At 42.3% G+C, this 20,815-nt stretch overlaps 1 protein-coding gene across 2 annotated transcripts in view; it reads left to right on the top strand.

Annotated features, from left to right (window-relative positions):
• Positions 1-3,887: 3,887 nt before the first annotated feature.
• Positions 3,888-20,815, top strand: part of LOC127002420 (importin subunit alpha-3-like) — a 53,759-nt gene continuing 36,831 nt past the window's right edge. Inside the window, exons 1-2 of one of the 2 annotated variants that reach the window (XM_050868334.1) lie at positions 3,888-4,072; positions 14,883-14,988. In XM_050868334.1, the coding sequence (XP_050724291.1) occupies positions 4,001-4,072; positions 14,883-14,988 (178 nt within the window). In that variant the 5' untranslated portion in view covers positions 3,888-4,000. The remainder of the gene's footprint in view (positions 4,073-14,882; positions 14,989-20,815) is intronic. The other variant, XM_050868335.1, reaches the window with a different exon arrangement.

Raw genomic sequence — 20,815 nt, 5'->3', positions numbered from 1 at the left:
GCGGTACTTTTCAGTGATACGGTACGCACTATACCGCGCTATCGCACTAAGCGCCGCACTTGCCCACCTCTGCGCATTGTACCGCCAGCTGCAGGCTTACTAAAAATCAGCTCAATCTTATTCTCAACATTCTCAATTCTGTGTAAGAACTCATTGCGGTCTACGATGGTCTCCTTTATTTATTCCTTGGTCTCCTCTTTATGTCACATTGCATATCATGATTTTTGGTTTCATCTTTCCAACACTCTTGGCACTAATTTGCTCAACAGACTCCAGTTTTTGAGCAGCTTCATCCCTTGTGTTCTCATTATCAAAGTTCATGACAATGTTACCTCTATTTGTAAATCTTGAATCAGTTATCTCAATACCGTTCAATGCCTGGGAGACTTTATAGCAGTCACCGCTCAAATTCCGTGTTCCTTCCCCTCAGTGACAAGAAAATGGGGTGCTGCAAAGAAAGACTTAAGATTCTGTGTTTTCATGTTTAATGTTCATCGTCGATCCTTTACTCCCTCTGTCTTGTAGCGTCTTCAATGTTTAACTTTCCTTGTCCTCGTTTATCTTCCACTGTCTGTCTTCGTCCTTCTGTTGTCAAATTATACACATAATTCCACATATATACCGACACTTAAATGTCACCCACACTTCACAACATTCACATAAACGCATACATAAACAAACACCTTTTCTTAGTGTCTTGTCTATGTCGATGACCTCTGTAAGTTTGTCCAAATAAAGTAACCCTGGCGGATATGACTTTCTCTATCCGTGAACCGATTAGCACTTAGAACACTCGCTACCACCAACAACTTCATCCTTCATGTCTGTTGCATATATTTTCCTGTGAAGAAGCTTTTACAACTAAGATTTTTTTCGACTTTCCTGCCTCTCTTCGCCACCTCAGCCCAAGGATTATATACTCACTAATTAAACTCACTAAGCATTTGTTTTACCCACAATGCACCGCGGATGACGTCACATGTAAACAAATGGTGCTGGGCGGGAAACTGGTTCACTTCACTGTGTTCTCAACGGAGCGTGCTCAGTGAAAATGGTGATATGTGCTGTATATGGGTGTACAGTGGCTCAACGAATATGATAAGGATAGCTTACTAGGCATTTGTTTTACCCACAATGTTCCGCGGATGACGTCACATGTAAACAAATGGTGCTGGGCGGGAAACTGGTTCACTTCAATGTGTCCTCACCGCAGCGAGCTCAGTGAAAATGGTGATTTGTGCTGTATATGGGTGTTACAGTGGCTCAACGAATATGATAAGGATAGTTTACTAGGCATTTGTTTTACCCACAATGCACCGCGTATACAATCTGGTTCACTCTCTCCATATAAAATGTACTAGACAACCATTACTTAATAACCTTGTCACTCATTCATAGTCAGATTTTGCGCTTTTTTGATTGCTAAGGATATGTAACTAAATTAGGCGTCTGTTGAGTTGGCAAATAGTATATACAGTAATATAACTAATTGATAAATATGTTAGAAAAAGGTACTGAGAAATATTGCTGTCTACCATATATCGATCGATGCTTACGTTTTCTCAAGTTTCATTAACATTCATTTTCAACAACTTTGCAGGGATAACTATAATCGTCATAAAAATAGCTACCATAGTTATATATTAATTGAAGTATTACTATTGGATCAGGAAAATTATATCCAATGGTTATAATAATGTATAAAGGCCTCAATGTATATGTAAGAATACACAAAGACTATACCAACTTCTATATTATCTATAATGATATTGATGACAGGATTATAGTTACCCCTGTAAAGTTATAGAAAATGAATGTTAATGAAATTTGAGAAAACGTAAGCACCGATATATATGGTAGACAGCAATATTTCTCAGTACCTTTTTCAAACATATTTATCAATTAGTTATATTAATGTATACTATTTGCCAACTCAACGGCTGCCTAAATTAATTACATATATCCTTAGCAATAAAAAAATGAGTGACAAGATTAATATGCAATATGATTTAATTTCTAATACATTTTATAATGGAGAGAGTGAACCAGATGACCATTACGATATAGATGACTCATTTGGTACCTTTTATTGGTTGAATCTGGTACCAACATTTTCCTCTCATGTGATACTTTCTATGGGTTGGTACATTTTGGTCTCGGTTGGTCTCCTCTGGTACGCTCCGCAGGTTCAGTTTGGTACTATATTAATTCATTCTATGAGTTGAATCTAATACATTTTCCTCATTTGGTACCTTTTATTGGTTGAATCTGGTACCAACATTTTCCTCTCATGTGATACCGTCTATATGGGTTGGTACATTTTGGTCTCCTCTGGTACGCGTACGCTCCGCAGGTTCAGTTTGGTACTATATAGTCATTCTATGGGTTGAATCTGGTACATTATCCTCATTTGGTACCTTTTATTGGTTGAATCTGGTACCAACATTTTCCTCTCATGTGATACCGTCTATGGGTTGGTACATTTTGGTCTCCTCTGGTACGCTCCGCAGGTTCAGTTTGGTACGTAATATACTCATTCTATGGGTTGAATCTGGTACATTTTGCTCCCATGTGATACCTTCTATGTGTTGGTACATTTTGCTCTCATTTGATACCTTCTATGGGTTGAATCTGGTACCAACATATTTTGCTCTCATATGTGATACTTTCTATGGGTTGGTACATATTTTGCTCTACTTTGGTACGCTCCGCAGGTTCAGTTTGGTACTACTCATTCTATGGGTTGAATCTGGTACATTTTGTCTTCCTTTGATACCTACAACAATAAACTATCAATCAATCAATCAATCCTTCCATGGGCTGACTGGTACACTCTGCTCTCCCATTTGGTACGCTACAGGTTCACTTTGGTACTCATTCCATGGCTTGAATCTGGTACATTTTGCTCTCATTTGATACGTTTTAATAGTAGAATCTGGTACATTTTCCTCTCATGTGATACTTTTTATTGGTTGAATCTGGTACATTTTGTTCTAATGCATGTAATACCTTAATTCTATATGGGTTGGTACATATATTTTGCTCTCATTTGATACCTTCTAAATGGGTTGAATCTGGTACATTTTCCTCTCATGTACGATACCTCCTATGGGCTGGTACATTTTCCTCCCATATACGATACCTCCATGGGGTGAATCTGGTACACTCTGCTCCCATTTGGTACGCTCCAGGTTCACTTTGGTACTACTCAGTCTATGGGTTCAATCTGGTACATTTTGCTCACATATGATATACCTTCTATATGGGTTGAATCTGGTACATTTCGCTCTCATTTGACACCTTAGTTAATTCTGTGGGTTGAATCTGGTACATACTTTATGGGTTTTTTGGTACATTAATTTTAATTCTCATGTACGATATACCTCCTATGGGTTGGTACATTTTCCTCTATGTACGATACCTCCTCTGGGTTAATTGGTACATTCTCCTCTCATGTACGACACTTCATATATATGGGTTGGTACATTTTCCTCTCATGTACGACACTTCATATATGGGTTGGTACATTTTCCTCTCATGTACGATACCTCCTATGGGTTAACTGGTACATTTTCCTCTCATGTACGACACCTCTATATGGGTTGGTACATTTTCCTCTCTCTCATGTACGATACCTCCATGGGTTGGTACATTTTCCTCTCATGTACGTACCTCCTATATATGGGTTGGTACATTTTCCTCTATATACGATACCTCCTATGGGTTAATCGGTACATTCTCCTCTCATGTACGATACCCTCCATGAGTTAGTACATCTTCCTCCCATGTACGATACCCGTGAATCTGGTACACTCTGCTCCCATTTGGTACGCTCCAGGCCCACTTTGGTACTATTCATCGGCAAGGGTGGCAGCCCTGCTTGTGTTGGTCCCGAGAAGTGACGTCACACGAGACTGTCTAGCGGGCACCGGACGTGTATTAGGGAGGGTGTTATTTTAAGTGTGCTAGGGGGAGGAAGCAGCCAACGAGCAGGTATACCATGGACAAGCAACAGAATGACCAGTTTAAGAACAGAATGGGCGTCTTTAAGAACAAGGGGAAGGACCAGGATGTAAGTTTGATGATTAACTACAATTCTCCTTCAGGACGTTATTTACGATTTCTTAATGGTATTTTATCCCCCATGTGGTTCCTTCTGTCATATCCTTAAGTTCCTGTTATAAGATACGTTCGGTTCTCATAGTAATAGTTAAGGTCATAAAGGTCAGGCGGGTTCTAATGAGGGATTCTGTTAGACCTTATTTACGATTTCTTAATGGTATTTTATCCCCCATGTGGTTCCTTCTGTCATATCCTTAAGTTCCTGTTATAAGATACATTCGGTTCTCATAGTAATAGTTAAGGTCATAAAGGTCAGGCGGGTTCTAGTGATGGATTCTATTAGACCTTATTTACGATTTCTTAATGGTATTTTATCCCCCATGTGGTTCCTTCTGTCATATCCTTAAGTTCCTGTTATAAGATACGTTCGGTTCTCATAGTAATAGTTAAGGTCATAAAGGTCAGGCGGGTCCTAATGATGGATTCTGTTAGACCTTATTTACGATTTCTTAATGGTATTTTAACCCCCATGTTATTCCTTGAGGCATATCCTTAAGTTCCTGTTATAAGATACGTTCGGTTCTCATAGTAATAGTTAAGGTCATAAAGGTCAGGCGGGTTCTAATGAGGGATTCTACTTGACCTTGTTTACGATTTCTTAATGGTATTTGGTAAATCTTAAGAATCACCACTCCACCCCCTCCACCACCCCAGCCCCCCCAATCCCCCAAGACAAGCCTGGGGAACTGTGGGGAACCGGGGTATTGGGGGGGGGGAGCCCATATCACTGAAAAATGGCCCTCCAAAATTTCCCTAGAAAAATCCCTAAATCAGGAAAAATTCCCTAGTCTCGAAAGTAAGGAAAATCCCTACCGTATACTCACATGCGTGGGCTAATCGCTAACCAAGCATACCATCGCTAACCACCCCAAAACAGCCCTGAGCCATGACTCAAGGTCATCCGGGACTCGGGCTGAACAGGCCCGGGCTATACCCGGCCCTCAGCACGGCAGCCGTTGGGCTGCGTGTTCTAAAAAAAAAAATAATCACGCGTGGTGGACCTGGTCTCACATGCGTGGGCTTGTCGCTAATCAAGCATACCACCGCTAACCAAGCGTACCAATGCTAACCAAGCGTACCGTTGCTAACCAAGCGTACCGTCGCTAACCAAGCGTACCGTTGCTAACCAAGCGTACCGTCGCTAACCAAACGTTTGTAGAAAAAAAATATATGAAGACCTAGTGATGCTTCATTTGGTAGGTAATGAATGCGAGCTATTTTGTGGCGGCGGCGTTAGCTCGATTAATCCCTTTAGGGAGCTGTGGTTTTGGTGGCCGTTAGCTCGATTAATCCCTGTAGGGAACAGTGGTTTTGGTGGTGGGCGGCCAAATCACTGAAAAATGGGATTTCAAAATGACCCTACAAAAATCCCCAAATTCGGGAAAAATCCCTAGTCTCTAAAGAAAGGAAATTCCCTAACGTATACTCTTGTAATCTATTCCTATATAACGTTGTAGCCGCTGCAGCGGGTCTGTTGACGAGTGTAGGGCGTGCAATTGGATGGTCAGCGTAGTTGAACCCCCACCCCACCACCCCAATCGTAGTCGAGCAACTCTTGGGAAATGTCATGTTTCATAATTGCATATGGTACAATACTGACGGTTAACCCGCCCACTTCTTGTAAGTTGATGCTAGATCATTTTTACCGAGTAGTTTAAGGTACAAAATAAAACAGATTTGTGACAGCTGTCATCCAGATCGAACTGACGCTCCTGCTGTTAACTGACGCGGGAGTGACCTACCAACTGCTACGTATGACCCTGGCCTCCATTTTACTCAAACTCCACTATAAGTATCGCGCATTGAACAATATCCGTTTGTTTTCTGACACGTGCTTGTCACACCATGTGACACTTGACACGCCCGTGTCTTTGTTGGACCCGGTACTGGGATAGTAATCGGTCCTTTTGTCAACCTACATGCACACCAATAAAGAGGTTAAATACTCAGTTAACACTTCCCGAAAGGTAAAGTAGACGGATATTTTGAGGGAGTGAGTGTCGGGCCTTCCATCCATTATGGCGGCATGAAAACAACTGACTTCAGGAACCCGCCGTTAGGTGCCGCCGCTGATACCCTCGCGTAGTAACATTTTACGAATGTATTAGAAAATACAAATAGCCGCGGCATTAGTTGCTTTAACCCGCAAACTGCTGTACGCCTTCTGGGCGGCTGAGCGGTAAGCTGCTGTAAGCCTTCTGGAAGCGGGCTTTTCAAACAGGCGCCAAAAAGTTTCCGCCGCGGCTTCAGATACTGCCAGAAAAACATTTTTGTGATAGAAAAATCTAAGAAATATGCAGGATACAACACATTTCGAGCTACAGATATGTGTATTGTAATATTTATGACACGTTTATGTAACTTAGATATCATTTATTGAAGGTCAATCTCTCGCTGATATAGCCGCACTAGGCGATGCACTCAGAATCTCAGTCCCGCAGCTTACGGGTTAATATAGAGAAAAAAATAATGTAAAACTCTTAAAAGACCGTTTTTTTGTCCGAAATCATTATAATCCATGCGCGTTTTGGATATTGCTGACTTAGGAACAACTAGTTTGTAGGGTGCACTGCAAGGCAGGTATGAGGCTCAGTCTGTGTATAGAGGCGGTTGTGAAACAATAACAATGGACTTAGAAAATCCAAGCCACCTAACTCTATAATTAATGAGGCTTGCCCCCCTGGCCCCTCCCCAAGGTAAAACGTATACGAAAATGCATTATAATAACAATTCTTTCACGTGCTAAGATACTACGAATATTGGTTTGGAGTGGTTATTCTTAAGTTTCTTAATGGTATTTTAACCCCCATGTTATTCCTTGAGTCTTATCCTTAAGTTCCTGTTATAAGATACGTTCGGTTCTCATAGTAATAGTTTCTTAATGGTATTTTATCCCCCATGTGGTTCCTTGAGTCATATCCTTAAGTTCCTGTTATAAGATACATTCGGTTCTCATAGTAATAGTTAGGGTTAAAAAGGTCAGGCGGGTTCTAATGAGGGATTCTATTAGACCTTATTTACGATTTCTTAATGGTATTTTAACCCCCATGTTATTCCTTGAGTCATATCCTTAAGTTCCTGTTATAAGATACGTTCGGTTCTCATAGTAATAGTTTGTTAAGGTTAAAAAGGTCAGTCGGGTTCTAATGAGGGTTTGCTAAGGTGGGTCAAACTAACACTAAGGTCATAAAACTTCAATTTCTTAAGGTCAAAGATTGGGTCATGAGTGTTTCCTTAGGTTCACGGTACAGAAGAAAGGTCAAACTAACACCAGGGTCATAAAACTTCAATTTCTTAAGGTCAAAGATTGGGTCATGTGTGTTTCTTTAGGTTCACAGTACAGAAGAAGGGTCAAACTAACACTAGGGTCATAAAACTTCAATTTCTTAAGGTCAAAGATTGGGTCATGAGTGTTTCCTTAGGTTCACGGTACAGAAGAAGGGTCAAACTAACACCAGGGTCATAAAACTTAAATTTCTTAAGGTCAAAGATTGGGTCATGAGTGTTTCCTTAGGTTCACGGTACAGAAGAAGGGTCAAACTAACACTAGGGTCATAAAACTTCAATTTCTACAGGTCAAAGATTGGGTCATGAGTGTTTCCTTAGGTTCACGGTACAGAAGAAGGGTCAAACTAACACCAGGGTCATAAAACTTCAATTTCTACAGGTCAAAGAATGTGTCATGAGTGTTTCTTTAGGTTCATGGTACAGAAGAAGGGTCAAACTAACACCAGGGTCATAAAACTTCAATTTCTTAAGGTCAAAGATTGGGTCATGAGTGTTTCTTTAGGTTCACGGTACAGGAGAAGGGTCAAACTAACACCAGGGTCATAAAACTTCAATTTCTTAAGGTCAAAGATTGGGTCATGTGTTTCCTTAGGTTCACGGTACAGAAGAAGGGTCAAACTAACACCAGGGTCATAAAACTTCAATTTCTTAAGGTCAAAGATTGGGTCATGAGTGTTTCCTTAGGTTCACGGTACAGGAGAAGGGTCAAACAAACACTAGGGTCATAAAACTTCAATTTCTTAAGGTCAAAGATTGGGTCATGTGTTTCTTTAGGTTCACGGTACAGAAGAAGGGTCAGACTACCACCAGGGTCATAAAACTTCAATTTCTACAGGTCAAAGATTGGGTCATGAGTGTTTCCTTAGGTTCACAGTACAGAAGAAGGGTCAAACTAACACTAGGGTCATAAAACTTCAATTTCTAAAGGTCAACGACGGGGTCAGTTGGGTTCTAATGAGTGTTTCCTTCGGTTTGCGGTACAGAAGAAGGGTCAAACTAACACCAGGGTCATAAAACTAGTATTGGAAATGCCCACAACTCCTACGAAAGCCTTGTCAAATATGTGTTCTTGGGCGGCGAAATGTCTAGTGTCTATGGGGTCGATATAGGAGTGTTTTGTGGTGAGGATGGAGGTGTTCCGAAACTGCCATGAAGGGATATCGGGTCAAACCATACCATTTAACTTTTTATTATATATGATAGACCAATTTTCTCATCTTACTTATATATGGTTAATGGTATTCCTCCAGATGTTCACCAATCTCACTTTGATGCTCGAGAATCTAATACATTTTACTTAATCTTTACTTACCCTTAGTCCTTACTTAGTGCAATGAACACACCTTCCAGCAGATGCTTAATAATTTTAGTGTTGAGTAAATACGCAAATGTGCATTCTCCTGGCGTATTAGAACTTGTGGGGCTCCCTTCTTGCGGAGCCCGGCTTGGTAAGATGCTAATCATCTCTCATAATGGGATTGATTTCGAAGTTCTTGCAACGGATTAAGTGGCCACAGGTTATTAGCTCATGGCGATAGGTTAATTTACCGAGCAGGAATAGATTACCATATTTAGCGGCGTTAGGATAGAAAACGTAGAGGGAATAGGTTACCATCTTAAACGGCGATAGGATAGTAAACGTAGAGGGAATAGGTTACCATATTTAGCGGCGTTAGGATAGAAAACGTAGAGGGAATAGGTTACCATCTTAAACGGCATTAGGATACAAAACGTAGAGGCTAATAATAGGATAATAGGTCTCTACTATTTGTGCTAGCCTCAGGTTACTATCAGGCACGGGGCGATCACTTGTGTTATGTAATTGATAATGATTAGATATTTTCACGATTACAATAAAATTAGGTGTAATTGATCACGATTACATGATGTGATTACAGGAAGGACTGAAAGGCAAACTTGCAAATTTCATACACACGTACCATACTAAATATTTAACCCTTTCAATACGAGGGAGCGTATACTGCGTCCCTACGTGCGCTGTACCATATCCGAGGACGCGTATACTGTGTACTGGCTCGCTTTATCCAGTACAGGCAACTCTCGATTTATGCGAGTATTGTGTCCGTGAAGAGGTCATCGCGTAAATCCAAAACAGTGTAAATCCAACAAGAGGTCGGTTTGTACCTTTATTGCCTACTGTATCACTCTGACTCCTCTCCCTCTCGTGGTTCCTCCTCTGGCTGCCCTTCCCCTCGTGGTAGCACAGCAGCGAGGGTGTTGTTGTTGTTGAGCAGCGTGGGTACTGTATTGTTGTTCAAGTGGCGCGCGGGAAGAACTGTGTGGCCGTGTGAGTCCAGTTGCGTGAGACATCTGGTGGACACTCCATAAAATATCGCGTATAAGTGAAGAAAACGTGTAAATTAAACATTTATTTGGATTTTGGACCACGCGTTATTTCAAAAACGCGTAAACCAAACTCGCGTAAATCGAGAGTTACCTGTATACGAGTTATTTCATCTCTGAATATTTATGTTTACATCTCAAAACTGTCAATTAATTTGTTTCTTTATGTGCACCATTTAATTCTGCATGTTTTCATATATAATACATGATTAATTTGAGTTTATTGAGTTTATGGCTGAAAACTTGTTATACTTAATATCGACATTTTAAATTTGGTGCGCGCAGTGATCCTGGATACGGCGCGGGGCACTGTTTGGGCCCGGCCGTAGTGAAGGGCTTAATTGGTTGAATTACTACAGATATTTAGGATACATACTTGCTGTACCAGAAACTATTAACTAAAACGTTGCTAATTAATCGTAAAAGTAATCATGGTTACGATTACACTTTTAAGCCATTGATACCAAATTTATTAGGGGTACGATATGTCTGTGAGGGTGAAATATGTCCGTGAATGTAGAGCATCGCGTCGGCAAGGAAAGGATGTTCGGGCTTGAGAAATGCATGGGGATTGGAAGAGAAGCTGATTGGAAACTTTCGGTGCGCGAGAGGGTTAGTTTGGTTGTGTCTTACAGGGAAAACCTAACCATTGGGTCTTACAGGGAAAACTTAACCATTGAATCTTACAGGGAAAACTTAACCATTGAATCTTACAGGGAAAACTTAACCATTGAATCTTACAGGGAAAACCTAACCATTGAATCTTACAGGGAAAACTTAACCATTGAATCTTACAGGGAAAACTTAACCATTGAATCTTACAGGGAAAACTTAACCATTGAATCTTACAGGGAAAACTTAACCATTGAATCTTACAGGAAAACTTAACCATTGAATCTTACAGGAAAACTTAACCATTGAATCTTACAGGAAAACTTAACCATTGAATCTTACAGGAAAACTTAACCATTGAATCTTACAGGAAAACTTAACCATTGAATCTTACAGGAAAACTTAACCATTGAATCTTACAGGGAAAACTTAACCATTGAATCTTACAGGGAAAACTTAACCATTGAATCTTACAGGGAAAACTTAACCATTGAATCTTACAGGGAAAACTTAACCATTGAATCTTACAGGGAAAACTTAACCATTGAATCTTACAGGGAAAACTTAACCATTGAATCTTACAGGGAAAACTTAACCATTGATTCTTACAGGGAAAACTTAACCATTGAATCTTACAGGGAAAACTTAACCATTGAATCTTACAGGGAAAACCTAACCATTGAATCTTACAGGGAAAACTTAACCATTGAATCTTACAGGGAAAACCTAACCATTGAATCTTACAGGGAAAACTTAACCATTGAATCTTACAGGGAAAACTTAACCATTGAATCTTACAGGGAAAACTTAACCATTGAATCTTACAGGGAAAACTTAACCATTGAATCTTACAGGGAAAACTTAACCATTGAATCTTACAGGGAAAACTTAACCATTGAATCTTACAGGGAAAACTTAACCATTGAATCTTACATGTAAAACTTAACCATTGTATCTTACAGTGAAAACTTAACCATTGAATCTTCCAGGGAAATCTTAACCATTGAATCTTACAGGGAAAACTTAACCATTGAATCTTACAGGGAAAACGTAACCATTGAATCTTACAGGGAAAACCTAACCATTGAATCTTACTGGGAAAACCTAACCATTGAATCTTACAGGGAAAACTTAACCATTGAATCTTACAGGGAAAACTTAACCATTGAATCTTACAGGGAAAACCTAACCATTGAATCTTACAGGGAAAACTTAACCATTGAATCTTACAGGGAAAACTTAACCATTGAATCTTACAGGGAAAACTTAACCATTGAATCTTACAGGAAAACTTAACCATTGAATCTTACAGGAAAACTTAACCATTGAATCTTACAGGAAAACTTAACCATTGAATCTTACAGGAAAACCTAACCATTGAATCTTACGGGGAAAACTTAACCATTGAATCTTACAGGGAAAACCTAACCATTGAATCTTACAGGGAAAACTTAACCATTGAATCTTACAGGGAAAACTTAACCATTGAATCTTACAGGGAAAACTTAACCATTGAATCTTACAGGGAAAACTTAACCATTGAATCTTACAGGGAAAACCTAACCATTGAATCTTACAGGGAAAACTTAACCATTGAATCTTACAGGGAAAACTTAACCATTGAATCTTACAGGGAAAACCTAACATTGAGTCTTATAGGGAAAACTTAACCATTGAATCTTACAGGGAAAACTTAACCATTGAATCTTACAGGGAAAACTTAACCATTGAATCTTACAGGGAAAACTTAACCATTGAATCTTACAGGGAAAACTTAACCATTGAATCTTACAGGGAAAACTTAACCATTGAATCTTACAGGGAAAACTTAACCATTGAATCTTACAGGGAAAACTTAACCATTGAATCTTACAGGGAAAACTTAACCATTGAATCTTACAGGAAAACTTAACCATTGAATCTTACAGGAAAACTTAACCATTGAATCTTACAGGAAAACTTAACCATTGAATCTTACAGGAAAACTTAACCATTGAATCTTACAGGGAAAACTTAACCATTGAATCTTACAGGGAAAACTTAACCATTGAATCTTACAGGGAAAACTTAACCATTGAATCTTACAGGGAAAACTTAACCATTGAATCTTACAGGGAAAACTTAACCATTTAGGGGCGTGGAAGCTTATTAACCCTTCCCATCCGTGACGCAGACTTAGGCCTCACACAATGGAGGAAATGGAAGTGGATTAATATTTGCTCCTAAGAGGGTTAAAGGAGGATTAAGGGGAAATGAAAGGATTAAGAGGCTTAGAAGAGGACTAACCCTTTCCATACGGTAAATAAAAGGAAGGGAAAAGGAAGGAGAGGGGCGTTTAGTGATATATCTGTGAGGGTCAAATATGTCCGGGAATGTTGAGTATCGCGTCGGCAAGGAAAGGCCGGTCGAGTCTCAGAAAAGCATGGTGAATGGAGGGGAAGCTTACAGCGCGCAAGAAGGTTAACTAAAACTATGCCTATGTAATCCCAAAAGTGATCATGGATACAATTACATTTTTTATATATTACTTTACGATCACTTAAAAACAATAAGAGGGTAATCAATTTCGATTTCCTGAAAAACTAAGCAATTGTACTTCATTACGGTCACAGAATACGATTACCCCATGTCTGGTTACTACCCCAAGTGGTGATTGGTTACCATCCCTAGAGGTGTTTATGATAAATATATGATACACTAACACTGTCCAGCTGTTAGTGGTGGGGAAGGAGGCTCGTCTAATCTTCATATGCCGTGGTTCCTATCCTTAGTGATGATAGGCTACCATCCTCAGTGGGGGTAGGCTACTGTACCATCCTTTGCAGTGGCAGGGCATGATGTGTTAATGTCCTGGGCAGTGATGAGTTAGTATTCTTGGATCCCATTTCACAGTCGTTTTGTTTGTTTTGATCGTTACTAATGGCTGTTATGTGTTACCAGTGTGACGCTAACCTGGTACCAGCGACGGGCCACATTTTTGCCATGGTATAAACACCCCAAAATAGATGATGCGTAATCTGATCACAAATGCGTCGATGTATATAATGAAATGGTGTGCGTGAGGGGTGTTTTTTCTCGTTTTTCTCGCTTAGAGGGACCATTAAGAAACGTGATCCCAGCATCTACCGGGTTGTCCTATCTCCGTACACCGGGTATTTCATGTGCGGCTAACCTCAATGTGACAAGTGTTCGTTTTATGCGGGAAAAATTCGCTGTTATGTGAGTTTGAGTGAGGTATAGTGTCCGACTCCCACTAATGTTTTCCCGCATCTTCCTCGCCCATAAGTAACCTCTTCCTTCCTCTGATCCTAAAGTTAATCCTCAGGTTACATCGTAGACTTTGGTTGTGTCTCCCCGTAAGCAATCAATGTGTTTTGTTGTTGCTTAAGTGCTTTTTATTGTGCAATGGTGCCGGAATGAATAGTTAGTGGGTTCGAAAATGGGTCGTGGAATGTAGCCCCCAATATTTAATGGGATGGGATGATAGATTCGATATATGCGAAGTCACGTTATGCAGGCTATCTCATTTATCACATTTACTGACATACAAGGGGTGTAGGTTATCTCATTGATCACATTTACCAACATACAAGGGGTGTAGGTTATCTCATTTATCACATTTACTGACATACAAGGGGTGTAGGTTATCTCATTTATCACATTTACTGACATACAAGATAGTGGCAGGGGGCTTCGTGGTGCAGTGGTTAGCACACTCGGCTCACAACCAAGAGAGCCCGGGTTCGATTCCCGGGCAGAGTGGAAAAATTTGGGCGGCTTTTCCGATACCCTACGCCCCTGTCCACCCAGCAGTGAATGGGTACCAGGTATTAATCGGGGGTTGTGTCCCGTCTCCTGGGGTCTGTTCCTTTCTCATATAATTCCTTCCCCTTCTGTCTCTCTCCGGCATATGACCACAGATGTTGCGCCGACTAAACCAAACTTTCCAACTGTTCCCTTCTCCTATAATTCCTTCCCCTTCTGTCTCTCCCCGGCATATGACCACAGATGTTGCGCCCACTAAACCAAACTTTCCAACTGTTCCCTTCTCCTATAATTCCTTCCCCTTCTGTCTCTCTCCGGCATATGACCACAGATGTTGCGCCGACTAAACCAAACTTTCCAACTGTTCCCTTCTCCTATAATTCCTTCCCCTTCTGTCTCTCTCCGGCATATGACCACAGATGTTGCACCGACTAAACCAAACTTTCCAACTGTTCCCTTCTCCTATAATTCCTTCCCCTTCTGTCTCTCTCCGGCATATGACCACAGATGTTGCGCCCACTAAACCAAACTTTACAACTGTTCCCTTCTCCTATAACTCCTTCCCCTTCTGTCTCTCTCCGGCATATGACCACAGATGTTGCGCCGACTAAACCAAACTTTCCAACTTTTCACTTGATTTTAAACTTTTTTTACATATGCTTGTGTGAAAAGTTCTTGCTTTGAAATGTATGTGGCAATTAAATTTTAATGCACTTTAATTTACTCCTCAGGAAATGCGAAGAAGAAGAACAGAAGTCACAGTTGAACTTAGGAAGAACAAAAGAGAGGAGACTTTCTTAAAACGAAGAAATGTACCAACCACAGACTCAACAACAGGTGGGTGTCGATATATCTAAATTATTATTATTATTATTATTATTATTATTATTATTTTTTACATCTATGCATATGGCGCTGGTAGGCTTGCTTGAGGGGCCTGGATGGTAGTTGGCCCCAGCCCATCATGGCACAGGCAAGTGTTTATAGTGGCGCCATCCTCTCTTGGCTCATGCTGCCCCCCGGAACTCCTCCTTGATTCACTTGGACGGTTTCCGCTAGAGTCCGGGTTGATGGGTGGTCTTCAGGACAGCATGTGGGTAGTTTTAAGCCACTCGGCGGTGACTGAAAAATCCCAGGTGGTAGCGTGGGGATTCGAACCCGCGTCGTCCGTCACGCGGTGAATGTGGGCCCAGCACGCTACCACTCAGCCACCTGCCTACATGGGGTCACTGAGGAAATAAAGTCCAATAGAATTTCAACTACCTTATTCTCCTGTTATAATACTAATATACAGAAATTTTTGGTATATAAGAGACACTTTTATAATAGCCTTCCATGGTATTGTAGTTAACCTGCCCTGCTATGAATCCATGGGCTTGGGTTTGAATCAATGCGCAACCCACCCAGCTCTTCCTCCTCCCTTTCAGGCTTGTTGATATATAAGTACAAGTAACTCGATTTATGCAAGTATTGTGTCCTTGAAGAGGTCATCGCGTAAATCAAAAACGATGTAAATCCAACAAGAGGTCGGTTTGTACCTCTATTGCCTACTGTATCACTCTGACTCCTCTCCCTCTCGTGGTTCCTCCTCTGGCTGCCCTTCCCCTCGTGGTAGCACAGCAGCGAGGGTGTTGTTGTTGTTGAGCAGCGTGGGTACTGTATTGTTGTTCAAGTGGCGCGCGGGAAGAACTGTGTGGCCGTGTGAGTCCAGTTGCGTGAGACATCTGGTGGACACTCCATAAAATATCGCGTATAAGTGAAAAAACGTGTAAATTAAACATTTATTTGGATTTTTGGACCACGCGTTATTTCAAAAACGCGTAAACCAAACTCGCGTAAATCGAGAGTTACCTGTACCTTGGGAGACATAGGGAAACTAAACAGCTGTAACTCAGTTGTCACACTGGTCTTGTGTTCCGAGGAAATATGGGCAACACAAGCTCTAGGGCCAGTGTGACAGAGATGAGCACTGAGGCCACTTGCAGCTTTGTTGTGTACCCCAAACTTAGCCTGTACTTTTTGTATAAGATGCATTTAAAGGTTATCTTCGGGGTTAAACATTTTCCTACAGATTTTAGGTGTTTGTTCAACATTAGCATTTATTTCATCGACGCCTGCTCCTAGGGGCTTCACGGTGCAGTGGTTAGCACACCCAGGTTCGATTCCCGGGCGGAGTGGAAAAATTTGGGCGGCTTATCCGATACCCTACGCTCCTGTCCACCCAGCAGTGAATGGGTACCAGGTATTAATTGGGGGTTGTGTCCCGTCTCCTGGGGTCTGTTCCCTTCTCCTATAATTCCTTCCCCTTCTGTCTCTCTCCGGCATATGACCACAGATGTTGCGCCGACTAAACCAAACTTTCCAACTGTTCTCTTCTCCTATAATTCCTTCCCCTTCTGTCTCTCTCCGGCATATGACCACAGATGTTGCGCCGACTAAACCAAACTTTCCAACTGTTCCCTTCTCCTATAATTCCTTCCCCGTCTGTCTCTCTCCGGCATATGACCACAGATGTTGCGCCGACTAAACCAAACTTTCCAACTGTTCCCTTCTCCTATAATTCCTTCCCTCTCCTGTCTCTCTCCGGCATATGACCACAGATGTTGCGCCGACTAAACCAAACTTTCCAACTGTTCCCTTCTCCTATAATTCCTTCCCCTTCTGTCTCTCTCCGGCATATGACCACAGATGTTGCGCCGACTAAACCAAACTTTCCAACTGTTCCCTGTATGTTATAATTAATTTTGTTTAGGCTACAATACTATGGCTCACTACTGTTATGGTTTCTATATGCATTTACAACGATGGTAAGTAGGAACATATATGAACACATGATGAAGAAATTATAAAAAATGATTGAAGGCGTAAATATAGGGGTAGCAACAGTAGTGCGTGTCCTCCTCGACTGAACAGATGCCTGGCTCTCCCCATTTCCTGACCCCTTCAACACGAGGTCGCGTATACTGTGTCCTTGCATGCCCCGTACCATATCCGAGGACACACATACCGCGTCCAGGCTCGCTTAAGCCAATATACGAGTAATTTTATCCCTATATTTATGCTTACATCTCAACATTTTCAATTAATTTATGTTTCTTTATGTGCACCATTTAATTCTGCATGTTTTCATATATAATACATGATGATTGTGTTGAGTTTATGGCTGAAAACTTGTTATATTCAATAGCGACATTTGAAGTTTGGCGTGCACGGCGATCTCGGATACGGCACGGGGCAGTGTTTTGGCCTGGCCGTAGTGAGTTTCTTTATGTGCACCATTTAATTCTGCATGTTTTCATATATAATACATGATGATTGTGTTGAGTTTATGGCTGAAAACTTGTCATATTGAATAGCGACATTTGAAATTTGGCGTGCACGGCGATCTCGGATACGGCGCGGGACACTGTTTTGGCCCGGCCGTAGTGAAGGGGTTAACCTGGCTCCCTTCTAAGGCCTGCCACCTGGCCCATTTGTTTCCTTAGAGGGTCCTAATGTTGATTGTACCAAGGTGTGGTGGGGGCTTCGTGGTGCAGTGGTTAGCACACTCAGCTCACAACCGAGAGAGCCCGGGTTCGATTCCCGGGTGGAGTGGAAAAATTTGGTCGGCTTTTCCGATACCCTACGCCCCTGTCCACCCAGCAGTGAATGGGTACCAGGTATTAATCGGGGGTTGTGTCCTGTCTCCTGGGGTCTGTTCCCTTCTCCTATAATTCCTTCCCCTTCTGTCTCTCTCCGGCATATGACCACAGATGTTGCGCTGACTAAACCAACCTTTCCAACATGGTCTCCGTAAAAGTGTTCATGAAGTCTTTTTTTCCATAATGTTCTATAGCGCTGGTAGGCTTTCTTTCGGGGCCTGGATGGTGGTCGGCCCCAGCCCATCATGGCGCAGGCAAGTGTTTATAGTGGCGCCATCTTCCCTTGGCTCATGCTGCTCCCCGGAACTCCTTGATTCACTTGGACGGTTTCCTCTAGAGTCCGGGTTGATGGGTGGTCTTCAGGACAGCATGTGGGTAGTTTTAAGCCACTCGGCGGTGACTGAAAAATCCGAGGTGGTAGCGTGCTTGTCATGGAACAATTTGCTACCCTCGTGCCCCTCTTTGCTACATTCATGCATGTGTCCGCCAACCACACATCAACCCGTCCGCTGCGATTGGCACGGATTTGGCTTTCACTGGTAGCCTGGTAACATACACTCCCAGGTCTTTCTCTGCCTCTGTGGTGGATAGTGGAGTGTTTCCCATGTGGTATTGGTGTGCTGGATATCCCTTCACTGGTAGCCTGGTAACATACACTCCCAGGTCTTTCTCTGCCTCTGTGGTGGATAGTGGAGTGTTTCCCATGTGGTATTGGTGTGCTGGATATCCCTTCACTGGTAGCCTGGTAACATATACTCCCAGGTCTTTCTCTGCCTCTGTGGTGGATAGTGGAGTGTTTCCCATGTGGTATTGGTGTGGTGGATATCCCTTCACTGGTAGCCTGGTAACATATACTCCCATGTCTTTCTCTGCCTCTGTGGTGGATAGTGGAGTGTTTCCCATGTGGTATTGGTATGCTGGATATCCCTTCACTGGTAGCCTGGTAACATATACTCCCAGGTCTTTCTCTGCCTCTGTGGTGGATAGTGGAGTGTTTCCCATGTGGTATTGGTGTGCTGGATATCCCCTCCCAAGGTGCAGGACTTTACATTTTTCTTCATTGAATTGTAGCAGCCACTTTTTGCTCCACTCCTGTAGCTTGGTGATGTCTTCTGGTAGGAAATCAGCATCTAAGGGGTTAATGCTCCTACATCAACAGGGATAAAATTATGGAATGTTATCTGTTTACATTCAATCAGCTGACTCAGTATGGCCCTGCACAAGAATCCTTAGGGTCGTATAATAAGACATTTCGCTGCCCAGGAACACATATTTGGCAAGGCTTTCGTAGGAGTTGTGGGCATTTACAGGAGTACCTCTATGACCCTGGTGGTAGTTTGACCCTTCCTCTGTACCGTGAACCTAAAGAAACACATATTTGACAAGGCTTTCGTAGGAGTTGTGGGCATTTACAGGAGCAGTTGTATGACCCTGGTGGTAGTTTGACCCTTCCTCTGTACCATGAACCTGAAGAAACACTCATTAGAACTCGAATGACCCTCTCTTTGACCTTTAGAAATAGCTGGTCTTTTAATACTGACCTTAATTTCTACCTCATCCCTCTTGTTAATGTGTATATATGTAGTGCAGTTGACTTACCTGATGGGCGAGCCTCCCCTGTGGGCACCTCTTCGGCAGACTGGTTAAGGAGCGACTCTCCCGTCTCGCTGGTCGCAGGTTCGCCCTTAGGCCAAACCAAGAGGAAGTTGTTGGTTCGGGTAAACGCTCCTGTCCTCCCGTCTGTGAAGCCATGATCATACCCACAATTGCTTCTTCCTTCCATTTGACTGAAGCAACAAGTCAATAGTTTGAGTAGCAATACCACAAACCACAGTAACCCATACTTTTGCAGCCAGCGCCATGCGGATACAGGGGAACTGGTTTGTTTACATTGTGGATACGGGCAACCATCCTTCCTTGGTTGTGAGTGACTTAGATAGTTGGAAAGTTTCGTTTAGTCAGCGCAACATCTGTGGTCATATGCCGGAGAGAGACAGAAGGGGAAGGAATTATAGGAGAAGGGAACAGTTGGAAAGTTTGGTTTAGTGGGCGCAACATCTGTGGTCATATGCCGGAGAGAGACAGAAGGGGAAGGAATTATAGGAGAAGGGAACAGTTGGAAAGTTTCGTTTAGTCGGCGCAACATCTGTGGTCATGTGCCGGAGAGAGACAGAAGGGGAAGGAATCATAGGAGAAGGGAACAGACCCCAGGAGACGGGACACAACCCCCGATTAATACCTGGTACCCATTCACTGCTGGGTGGACAGGGGCGTAGGGTATCGGAAAAGCCAAACAAATTTTTCCACTCCGCCGGGGAATCGAACCCGGGCTCTCTCGGTTGTGAGCGGAGTGTGCTAACCACTGCACCACGAAGCCCCCTAGGGAGTGACGTACACCCAGGATAGTTGGAGTTGCCAGCTACGCCAACGCGATTGTAAGAAAAAGACCCAGTGTGACACCAGCCCGAGACCCATTGCCATTGTTTATCGCTGTGAGTGCGCTCGTCTTGCAGCAAACACAGGGAACCCACGCTCGTGTCCTTGACTCGTCTAAAGATACTCATCAACATTGCCAGATTGTCATACTCAGCCGATTATATTTCCCAACTTCCTACCCCAAAACTGTCTGGGCTCACATAACGAAACTCATAGTTATCGTTAAGAGAGGTAGATTCTGATGTCTCTTGGCAATACTTAGGCGTCAGAAACCACACCGAGGGATTTTTAGTGAAGTTGTGTTGCGCGTAAATCAACACTCTCGTAAAGTAATACACTCGTAATCCCTGGTATTACTGTACGGTATATACCCACTCGAGTTTTGCACTTACTCCAAAATTCTCGCCATCCTGACTCTCGCATTGTCGCCCCAAGTTTCAAGCTGTTGTGACATGTACAGGTCATGTTTACCTATCGTCAGCGTCATGACATCCAATCATTGGGGGCTCCGGGCAACTGCAGCTACGTTAAATTAGGTTTGGTTGGTTTAAATTCCTTTGGCATGCAGCGAGGGATGGGACACGGGA

This window comes from Eriocheir sinensis, chromosome 23, assembly GCF_024679095.1.
Source record: "Eriocheir sinensis breed Jianghai 21 chromosome 23, ASM2467909v1, whole genome shotgun sequence".
Classification (NCBI taxonomy): Eukaryota; Metazoa; Arthropoda; class Malacostraca; order Decapoda; family Varunidae; genus Eriocheir; species Eriocheir sinensis.
This window is presented reverse-complemented; position numbering and strand designations above follow the sequence as displayed.